The sequence below is a fragment of the Macaca mulatta genome, chromosome 6 (genome assembly GCF_049350105.2).
Source record: "Macaca mulatta isolate MMU2019108-1 chromosome 6, T2T-MMU8v2.0, whole genome shotgun sequence".
Lineage (NCBI taxonomy): Eukaryota > Metazoa > Chordata > Mammalia > Primates > Cercopithecidae > Macaca > Macaca mulatta.
Window position 1 is genome coordinate 70275907 of NC_133411.1, and position 11722 is coordinate 70287628.

The 11722-nt window shown below is 39.6% G+C and overlaps 1 protein-coding gene across 6 annotated transcripts in view; it reads left to right on the forward strand.

Annotated features, from left to right (window-relative positions):
- Positions 1-11558, forward strand: part of KIF2A (kinesin family member 2A) — an 82397-nt gene extending 70839 nt beyond the window's left edge. For 5 of the 6 annotated variants that reach the window (XM_078003824.1, XM_015140029.3, XM_015140031.3 and 2 more), the window contains 3 exons: positions 2454-2555; positions 5860-5995; positions 9859-11558. In XM_078003824.1, coding sequence (XP_077859950.1) covers positions 2454-2555; positions 5860-5995; positions 9859-9944 — 324 coding nt within the window. In that variant the 3' untranslated portion in view covers positions 9945-11558. 6 annotated transcript variants of the gene reach the window in all.
- Positions 11559-11722: the final 164 nt, after the last annotated feature.

An 11722-nucleotide genomic window follows, 5' to 3' on the forward strand; every position in this document is an offset into this window, starting at 1 on the left:
TAAGTACAGAAGCCAGGATTGAAATTTAGATCTTTCTTATGCCAATGCCAAACCTTGTACCAATTAAACTGATTGCTACCTGCAATACAGTGTTCTTCGAAAACAACATTAGTTAGTTCTAATACTTTGTAGCAGATACTTAGCCCAAAATATTCTAGAGTAACAAATACATGCACTACTTTTTGTTACCATGTTCCAAATCACGATTACTAAAGCAGGGCTTAAAGCAGTGGTTCTTAACTAGGAGCAGTTTGGCCCCCAAAGCAAAATGTATGGACATTTTGGTTGTCACAACTGAGGTGATGCCGCTAGCATGTAATGGGTAGAGCCAGGAATGCTGCTGAACATGATACAGTGCACCGGAGTGTCCCCCTCACCTTATCCCCACACAATGTCAGTAGTTCCAAGACTGGGAAAACCTGGTTCAAAGTAAGAGTTTTAAACTTTGAACCTAGAAACTAAAAATGAGATCCTGGCCTAAGTCCATCATTTGTGTCCAGAATTTTTAAGAGAGACTGTAATTGCTTTTAGACTCTTTAAAGCAAACCCTGCACTGCATCTAAATATGTTACCTCCCAAAGATGTGGAAAACCAGAGCAAGATAAGTACTCCCCATAGCATATCTTTCTTTCCATTTTATTCTTGCATCTATTGGGCCTCTGTAGAGCCTGAATTTGGAGAGGTTAGTTAGGTGACCAGACTAATCCAGGAGAGTATGACATCATGAGTTTTTACAGCCTCCATGTTTGAGAGAGTGTGCATTTCTGTCACCTGTGCCACTCCCAGGGAATTATCTTCCAATGACTCAGCATTAGCCTTAGTTAAGTATTGGTGCGTGTGTATTATTATTATTGCTATATTGTCTTAACAAAGTAGATTAAAATGGAACAGCATCTAAGACATGCTCTAGAGATCGGAGAAGTTGTTTTTTTGTTTTGTTTTGTTTTTGAGATGGAATCTTGCTCTGTCGCCCAGACTAGAGTGTGGTGGCACGATCTCAGGTCACTGCAACCTCCGCCTCCCGGGTTCAAGTGATTCTCCTGCCTCAGCCTCCCAAATAGCTGGGATTACAGGCACACATCACCATGCCCAGCTAATATTTTATATTTTTAGTAGAGACGGGGTTTCACCATGATGGTCAAGCTGGTTTTGAACTCCTGACCTCAAGTGATCCACCTGCCTCAGCCTTCCAAAGTGCTAGGATTACAGGAGTGAGCCACCATGCCCAGCCAAAGTTGTTTTTTTTTTTTTAATTATCATCTGAACCTGACCTGGGATCAGAGAAGCTCTGACTTGCTGTAGGACAAAAATATGAATATATTGTATTTGGTTGTACCCCAGTTATACATGGAGGATTGGTTCCAGGACTGCCTGAATATACCCAAATTGCACATACTCAAGTCCCACAGTTGGCCCCATGGAACTTGCAAACGTGAAAACTTGGGCCTCTGAATACAAAGGATTCACATCTCTCAAATACTGTATTTTCAGTCTGCGTTGGTTGAAAACCAGATATAAGTGGATGAGTACTGTTCCAATATGTATTGTTTTAGAGTCAACTATATATGTTTTTTGTCGTTGATGAAGTAAAATTGTGAATTGTCCATCGAAATTTCTATAAAAACTGGTAAATATATTCTATAGTATATTTAAGAAATTAATGTTAGTTAAGAGTTAAGTCCTCTGCCGGGTGCGGTGGCTCACGCCTGTAATCCCAGCACTTTGGGAGGCCGAGACGGGCTGATCACGAGGTCAGGAGATCGAGACCATCCTGGCTAACACGGTGAAACCCTGTCTCTACTAAAAATACAAAAAATTAGCTGGGTGCGGTGGCGGGCGCCTGTAGTTCCAGCTGCACGGGAGGCTGAGGCAGGAGAATGGCGTGAACCCGGGAGGCGGAGCTTGCAGTGAGCCGAGATTGCGCCACTGCACTCCAGCCTGGGCGACAAAGTGAGACTTCGTCTCAAAAAAAAAAAGTTAAGTCCTTTACAACACTAATTTAATAGTCCTGAAAGACATTTTCTTTTCATCATCTAAAGATACTATCTTCATATCTCTTTTAAAAAAAGAAACAAGATAAACATGTAAATTAAATTGTTAGTGAAAAGTAAACAATACTGAGGAAATATTTCATACATTTACAGCCTACAATAACTGTATTTTTGAAAAGTTGGGCTATTCCAAAAGAGTACTCTTTCAGGGTAGTTTGGCAATAAAGCTTGGGCTAAGTGAAAAATATTCCCTACTCATCTAAGTTTGAGTTGTCTTATTGAGAGTTGCATATTTTTACCTAAAGAAAGAAATTGTGGCTTTGCCTTTTATATATATTTTGCTAGCCTTTACCATTTAAGCCTCTTCAATTTCTAAATGACATTTTCATAAATAAAAAAACTACTTTTATAACATTTAAAATACACACTATATTATAGTTTCTTAACTATGTTTATTTTAAGGAAGAAGAAGTTTCTCCACAACTGTTTACTTTCCACGAAGCTGTCTCACAAATGGTAGAAATGGAAGAACAAGTTGTAGAAGATCACAGGGCAGTGTTCCAGGTAAAATAAGACAGGGCCTTCCATGAAAATGTTTATTGAGATAAATTAAGAATTTTTCATAGTTCCATAAATGTCACACTATTCTTTCAAAAATACTTGTTTATACGTATATGTATATTTGTAGGGCATATGACATGGCAAATTTTTAATACAGTGAATGATGGCTACAAATAACATTTCTTTGCACCATGCTGAAACGTTCTGCTTTATTTACCTCCCATCCCTCTTACTGGTTTTTGTCGTTTGTCCATTTTTAGGGAAGAGTGTCACTTCTGCCCACCAGTACTTCCTTCTAAATATTAGGCCAATGTATTCGATAGCAGTTAAGAAAAACTCTTTTAAAAGGTTTTGGAGCAGTTGAGGAAGTATCAGTTGTTGCAGAAAAGGTAGACTACTTCAGGAGATGGAGAGTTACCGCTCTGAGCGGTCAGTGGCAAGTTGAGGGAAGGATGTTATGTCACCACCTGTAGCAGTAACTCCTTAGGCATTCATCCCATTATGCATTCAACCTGTTAAAAGTATTTACTATGTGATACTCTACTCCCCTTTTTTTAAACAAGAAAATGTCCTATCATGGTGATATTTGAGGGAGTGAACATATCATTTGGACATCTTGATGAAGACTATACAATTGACTTGCCTTAACTGCCGCCCCCACCTTCCTATAATACTATGAACACTTCTTGAGAAAAAATACCAGCAACTGTCTCCCTTATTGACCTGTATTCCTTCTTTGATGTTGAAGAAATCTTTGTCATTAAACAAAGGAACTTCAGCTGTAGGCCATTCAAGAACCTGGAAAAAGGGCTCAAAATGACAGAGAATACTTTATGTCAGATTAGGATACATGTTCATTAAAACTATTAGAGTTTGGCCAGGCACAGTGGCTCATGCCTGTAATACCAGCACTGTGGGAGGCTGAGGAGGGTGGATCACTTGAGCCCAGGAATTGAAGACTAGCCTGGGCAGCAACATGGTGAAACCCTGTCTCTACAAAAAATAGAAAAATTAGCTGGGTGTGGTATAGCGTGCCTGTAGTCCCAGCTACTCGGGAGGCTAAGGTAGAATTCCTTGAGCATGGGAGGTAGAGGTTGCAGTGAGCTGAGATCACACCACTGCACTCCAGCCTGGGCAACAGAGTGAGAAAAAAAAAAAAAAATTCTGGAGTTTTAGTCAAACTCTTATTGAGACTCTCTTTACAAGCCCAGGTGTTTAAGAAGAGAACAGATGCTAATAATTTAAGAAAATTGCACACCCGTAATCCCAGCACTTTGGGAGGCCAGGGTGGGTGGATTGCTTGAGCCCAGGAGTTAGAGACGAGCCTAGGCAACATGGCAAAACCCCATCTCTATTTAAAAACACAAAGAAAAGAAAATTGTCATCTGTGCCATTTTGGAACAAGGTATCATGTAAAGACCATCATTTCCCACTCTGCCATTTTTTAAATAAAGTCTCACAGCTGTTTTTTGGTAAAATTGGGTGTTCTGACTTTCAACCCTGTATTTTTACAATTCTCTATATCGTATAATTAAAAAAAAATTCTCTGTATCATTCCTCTGTATTATGATCTGCCATTTCGCCAAAAAAAAAAGTTTTGTTAAACCAAAATTAAGTGTATAGCTGAAGGAAAAGGAAAGAAAAATTAGATTGTATGACTGGGCACGGTGCCTCATGCCTGTAATCCCAGCACTTTGGGAGGCCAAGGCTGGCAGATCATCTGAGGTTGCGAGTTCGAGACCAGCCTGACCAACATGCAGAAACCCTGTCTCTACTAAAAATACAGAATTAGCCGGGCATGGTGGCACATGCCTGTCATCCCAGCTACTCAGGAGGCTGAGGCAGGATAATAGCTTGAACCCAGGAGGCGGAGGTTGCAGTGAGCCGAGATCGCACCATTGCACTCCAGCCTGAGCAACAAAAGTGAAACTCAAAGAAAAAAAAGAAAAAAGGAAAATTGGAGTATATTTGTGTTTTCTAAAAGTCAATTGATGTTTAGAAAATTGAGATTGTATGCATCCTAAAAGCAAATCCACTATAAGAGCTTTTATGTCCAAATAGCTCTTTAATTCAGAATGATCTGGTCTTGTTTTGTTCTTTGTTTTGAGACAGTCTCGCTCTGTTGCCCAGGCTAGAGTGCAGTTGCGCAATCTCGGCTCACTGTAACCTCTGCCTCCTGGGTTCAAGCTATTTTCCTGCCTCAGCCTCCCAGGTAACTGGGATTACAGACATGTACCATCGTGCCTGTAATTTTTTTGTATTTTTACCTGGCTAATTTTTTGTATTTTTAGAAGAGACAGGGTTTCACCATGTTGGCCAGGCTGATCTTGAACTCCTGACCTCAAAGTGATCCACCTGCCTCAGCCTCCTAAAGTGCTGGGATTACAGGCGTGAGCCACCATGCACAGCTGGAATTTGTTATTACCTCTTGGTGCAACCACTGTAAGTCTGTAATTGGATATGTTAATTTGTCAGGTTATAGGCTACCATAGCCCCCATCAAAGTGCTCAGTAGCTTTATTATGCACATTCTTCCCCTGTTTTAGGGACAGCTGTTAAGGTATTGAGACTTATTCTCCTCTTTAATATTGATGTATATGATGCATTCTCTCCCCAAAATTCCCATCCAGAGTAAAAGTAGAGAAGTGAAATGATCTTGTTCAGCCCATCTTTCATGTGTTTGTGTTAGATTTTGAGGACATACAGTTGACCCTTGAAAACTGCAGGGGGTTAAAGACACTGACCCCCAGCACATTGGAAATATATATATATCTTTTGAGCTCCCCTAAAACCTATTAATAGCCTATTGACCAGAAGCCTTACCAATAACATAAAAGTCTATGAGTACATATTTTATGTTACATATGTTATATAAGGTATTCTTACCACAAAGTAAGCTAGAGAAAATAGTATTAAGAAAATCGTAAGGGAGAATTATCATAAAGGTCTTCATCCTCATCATCTTCATATTGAGTAGGCTGAGGAGGAAGAGGCGGGCTGGACCTGGTGTCTCAGGGGTGGCAAAAGTGGAGGAAGTGGAAGGGATAGCAGGAGAGGCAGGCACACTCAGTGTAACTTACATTGAAAAAAATCCACATAAGTGGACCCACACAGTTGAAACCCAGGTTGTTCCATGTACTCTGGAACTGTATTTCTTAATTATACTGTCTGTGAATAAAGATGTTTTATGTCTATTGACATTTTAGAGAATACTATCTTAAGTATGTTTGATTATATTTAACAGAATTGTAATTTGGTTTCTGTTTTACAAAGAGGCTTATTGGATTATCGAATTTTTGTCCTTGTAGGAATCCATTCGGTGGTTAGAAGATGAAAAGGCTCTCTTAGAGATGACTGAAGAAGTAGACTATGATGTCGATTCATATGCCACACAACTAGAAGCTATTCTTGAGCAAAAAATAGACATTTTAACTGAGCTGCGGGGTAATTCTTTTTCCATTTTAATGTTTGAAATCTGATTGGTATTGGTATGTATATTAGTGAGAGGGTTTCATATTGCAAGAGGACGTACGAAGTAAAAATTGTGGGCACTGTTTAGCACCTATTTTCCGAGAGGTAATAAAGACAGCTAACCATTGTGGTTTTTCTAAAAGTCATGGTATACATTTCAAGTTTTCTTTCATATTTTAAGAAGACAGTCAAAGAGAGAAAATGTGTTTTTAACAAATTTATAATTTTTTGTACCTATTCAGATCTTTAGTTTGGTAGGCTGATGCTTATGAGAATTATCTTCTTTCTGTGCTTTTTTTCGGGGCTCATTCTGTTGCCCAGGCTGGAGCACAGTGGCGTGATCATGGCTTACTGCACCCTCAACCTTCTGTGCTCAAGCAGTCCTGCCACCTCAGTCTCCTGAGTAGCTGGGACTACAGGTGCGAGCCATCACACCCAGCTAATTTCTAATTTTTTGTAGAGGTGGGGTCTTGCTTTGTTGGCCAGGCTGGCCTCAAACTCCTGGGCTCAAGCAGTCCTCCTGCCTTGGCCTCTCAAAATGCTGGGATTACAGGCATGAGCCACCACACTTGGCCTCTGCCATTTTTTTTTAAACGAAGGAGGTGTAAAGATGACTACCCTCTGTACCTTACTCATGAAGGGAAGCATGTGCCTTACCTACTAAACCGTATCTTTCTGGTTTTTTAGTTAGCTTATCTGTGTAGCTTCAGCTATGCATTTCTTTGTTAATTTCTTAGGCATCTGTACACCATTGGCTGTTTATGTGTGAGTGAGTGAGCATCTATATGTGTGTGTACATGCAATCCAACATATACCAGAATGAAATTCCTAGTTTGGGGCAATACATAAGCTGCTTATTTTTTTAAGGAGGCCCTCTGTGAAGTTGATTGGTTGTGTTGAAGGGTTATTTTTCTTTCAAATTAATTCGTTTATTTAAATTTGCATCCCAGCCTGGGCAACATAGAGATCCTGTCTCTAAAAAATAATTTAAAAATTAGCCAGGCATGGTGGTGCCTGCCTGTAGTCCCAGCTACTTGGGAGGCTGAAGTGGCAGGATCACTTGATCCCAGGAGTTTGAGGCTACAGTGAGCTAGGATCGTGCCTCTGCACTCTAGTTTGGGCAACACAGAGAGATCCTGTCTCAAAAAATTTAAAGAGTTGACAGATAAAAATGTATGTATTAGGTACAACATGATGTTTTGAAGTATATACAGGTTGAGTATCCCTTATGTGAAAAGCTTGGAAAAAAAAGTGTTTAGGATTTCAGATTTTTGAATATTTGCATTATACCAAAAGTTTGGGATTTTGGAACACTTTAGGTTTCAGATTTTTTTTTTTTTTTTTTTGAGATGGAGTTTTGCTCTTGTCTCCCAAGGCTGGAGTAAAATGGCACAATCTCGGCTCACTGCAACCTCCACCTCCCACGTTGAAGCAATTCAGCCTCCCGGGTAGCTGGGATTACAGGCACGCACCACCACGCCCAGCTAACTTCTGTATCTAGATGGGGTTTCACCATGTCAGCCAGGCTGGTCTGGAACTTCTCACCTCAGGTGATCCACCTGTCTTGGCCTCCCAAAGTGCTGGGATTACAGGCATGAGCCTGGCTTTTTTTATTTTTTTATTTTTTTGAGGTGGCGTCTCGCTTTGTTGCCCAGTGGAGTGCAGTGGTAATCTCAGCTCACTGTGACCTCCGCCTCTTGGGTTCAAACAATTCTTCTGCCTCAGGCTCCTGAGTAGCTGGGATTATAGGCGTGTGCCACTGTACCCGGCTAATTTTTGTATTTTTAGTAGAGACAGGGTTTCACCATGTTGGCCAGACTAGTCTCGAACCCCTGACCTCACGTGATGCACCCGCCTCAGCCTCTCTAAAAAGTGCTGAGATTACAGGCGTGAGCCACCATGCCCAGCCAGATTTTTGGATTTGAGATGTTCAACACATATATGTTGCTGACTGGTTATGAAGTTGGTTATTTGAAATCATATTCTGTAAAGTCAGCAGTGACTGCTGAACTAAAATTTTCATGTTTCTCATATTGTTCATATTTGACCCTTTATTTAAATTGTTTTGATCATTTTTCTAATCTGCAATAATTCACAATCAGCTTCTGTATCCATTTTATTCAGAAGACAGATCATAATGCACTCTGGTATTTTTTCTTTGTAGCATTCAACTTAATTGACTTCCTTTCCTTTTCTCAAATTTCATGTATATCAAGCATATCCATAACTTTTAAGAAATTACTATATAGATATATTACATTATTCAGTCCTTAGAATTTTTTTTTAACCATCCAGAGATAAATTTGAGATTCGTAAGAACAATTTGGGCTGGGCACCTGTAATCCCAGCACTTTGGGAGGCCGAGGCAGGTAGATCACCTGAGGTCAGGAGTTCATGACTAGCCTGGTGAACTGGTGAAATCCCGTCTCTACTGAAAATACAAAAATTAGCCAGGCATAGTGGTACACGCCTGTAGTCCCAGCTACTCAGGAGGCTGAGGCAGGAGAATTGCTTGAACCCGGGGGGCGGAGGTTGCAGTGAGCCAGGATCGCGCCACTGCACTCCAGCCTGGGTGACAGAGCGAGACTCCATCTCAGAAAAAAAAAAGAACAGTAACAGTTTGAGAGCACCAAATCCAGAAGTCCTTAAATTCATTTCAAAATTTCAGAAAAGTTAACTTTTCAAAACATCACTGTACTTCCAAAAAGGGGAGGAAAATTGAGATTCCAACTTTATTTTCTTCTGAAGTCTACAGAGTAGGGTTTTGTAACCTTGGCACTACTAACATTTGGGGCTAGGCAGTTCTTTGTTGAGGAGTGTTATCCTGTGCCTTGTACAATATTTACCAGCATCGTTGGTCTCTGTCCACCACATGGCAGTAGCACCACACCAGTTGGGATAACTGTAAATGTCTCTCGACATTACCAAATGCCTGCTGGGGGCCAAAAATCACATCCAGTTGAGAGCCACTGTTATTGAAAGATGTCTCATCTTAGCTGCATGTAATTTATCTGACAATTTACTGACCTATTTGTAGTTCTTACATGACTCTAGATCAGTAGATGACCGGAAAGAATGTGTAAAAGCAAGAAATGTATCGTTTTGTCATCACCCCTTCACAATCCCCCTTCGTCACAATGAGGACAAAATGTAAATTTCTAAAAATTCAAGTATATTTTAAATTTTCATAACTTAAAAAAGGTAAAATGGGGGGCCAGGCACGGTGGCTCATGTCTATAATCCCAGCACTTTGAGAGGCCAAGGCGGGCGGATCACCTGAGGTTGGGAGTTCGAGACCAGCCTGGCCAACATGGTAAAACCCCGTCTCTACTAAAAATACAAAAATTAGTTGGACGTGGTGGTGCACACCTGTAATCCCAGCTATTTGGGAAGCTGAGGCAGAAGAATTGCTTGAACCCATGAGGTGGAGGTTGCAGTAAGCCTAGATTGCGCCACTGTACTCAAGCCTGGGCAACAGAGTGAGACTCCATCTCAAAAAAAAAAAAAGGTAGACTATGTATTTTACACATGTAAAACCTGCCTGTGCTCCAGAAGGAGTTCTAATAAACTAAAACAAAGAACTGTAAATGTGCCAAACAGAACAGAAAGCTATTGAAAGATATAGAAAAATAGGTATTTCTGGAAATCTGTAACAAAAAACTTTGTAATAGTTCAGCACTGTATTTAGTTCTGAGTTTCTAGACAACAAAAACAAAAGGAAAAATACTGAGTAACTGTTAGGAAATAACACAGCTGACTTGATCGAACCCATAAAGTTGTAAACTCTTACTGCATGCAATACAATACTTATTCCCTCTTTCTTTTCTTTTTCCAAGACAAAGTGAAATCTTTCCGTGCAGCTCTACAAGAAGAGGAACAAGCCAGCAAGCAAATCAACCCTAAGAGACCCCGTGCCCTTTAAACCGGCATTTGCTGCTAAAGGATTCCCAGAACCCTCACTACTGTAACATACAACGGTTCAGCTGTAAGGGCCATTTGAAAGTTTGGAATTTTAAGTGTCTGTGGAAAATGTTTTGTCCTTCACCTGAATTACATTTCAATTTTGTGAAACACTCTTGTCTACAAAATGCTTCTAGTCCAGGAGGCACAACCAAGAATTGGGATTAATGAAGCATTTTGTTTCATTTACGCAAATAGTGATTTACTTTTGGAGATCCTTGTCAGTTTTATTTTCTATTTGATGAAGTAAGACTGTGGACTCGATCCAGAGCCAGATAGTAGGGGGAAGCCACAGCATTTCCTTTTAACTCAGTTCAATTTTTGTAGTGAGACTGAGCAGTTTTAAATCCTTTGCGTGCATGCATACCTCATCAGTGATTGTACATACCTTGCCCACTCCTAGAGACAGCTGTGCTCACCTTTTCCTGCTTTGTGCCTTGATTAAGGCTACTGACCCTAAATTTCTGAAGCACAGCCAAGAAAAATTACATTCCTTATTTGTCATTGTAAATTACCTTTGTGTGTACATTTTTACTGTATTTGAGACATTTTTTGTGTGTGACTAGTTAATTTTGCAGGATGTGCCATATCATTGAACGGAACTAAAGTCTGTGACAGTGGATATAGCTGCTGGACCATTCCATCTTATATGTAAAGAAATCTGGAATTATGATTTTAAAACCATATAACGTGATTATAATTTTTCTCAGCATTTTCTTTGTAAAGAACTAAAATATAAACTAGTTGGTGTATAATAAAAAGTAATGAAATTCTGAGAAGAGTTTTATCTTAGGAAAATACATATATATGCAGTGTGTGTGCCAGTGTGGTATTAACAAGACTAAAATAGTGCAATTTGATCCTTACCAATATCATTACTTAATTTGAAGTGTTCATTACCACCCCAAAATACACCTTTTCTATGTACTGTTAAAGGAAATTGGCTTCTGATGCATGAACATTTACATGTACATTGAAAGTAGTCCATAATAGAAGTTAGTTTAAGCCAAGTGTAGACAGTACATTACTCCCTTGAAAAAGAATTAAGCTGAAAGAGTTGACTTTGCCTTAAAAGGCAGATCTAACCCAAGCTCCATCCAGTACCAAATGTGAAACTTCGTTGTTATTTGGTGAGAATCATCAAATTCTCACTAATACATTGGTGTAGGGCATGCTACTTTTTAAACAGCAGCACTTATTTTTACAGATTGCTACTCCAAGGAAGAAAACTGGCCACTTTTCATGTAAATATTTTGTTCAAAGATTTGTATATCTCTCTAGGAGTTTTCCCTCAGTTCCCAGGATGGGGTCCAGGAGTAGATTAACAGCTAAAAATCTCCCAAGGATATCTTGTTTTGATTTATTTACTCCAGGGAACTACCAGCTCCTTCATAGGAGCCAAAGGGGAGCTATGAATAGAGAGTCACATGAGCCAGATTCTTTACTTTACTGTTCATAAAACCCAGAGAGTAGTTGTGAAAGATCCTAATACAAGTGTGAAAAGCTCTGTAAACATGAAATCTAAAACAAATGTAGATTTTCACAATATGCTTATTAATAAATGAAGTCTATGGAATAAGTTTTAGAGAGAATTTACTTCAATCACCTTTGTTTTGGAAGGGACTCAGGTTTTCTTGCAGCTGTAAGATATATTCTATTTGTGTTTATTTCAAAGGGAAGAGGAAGGATGGAGAACTGTTACAATTGACCTTGCAGAGGATATTTTAAAAAAGGTAGTTT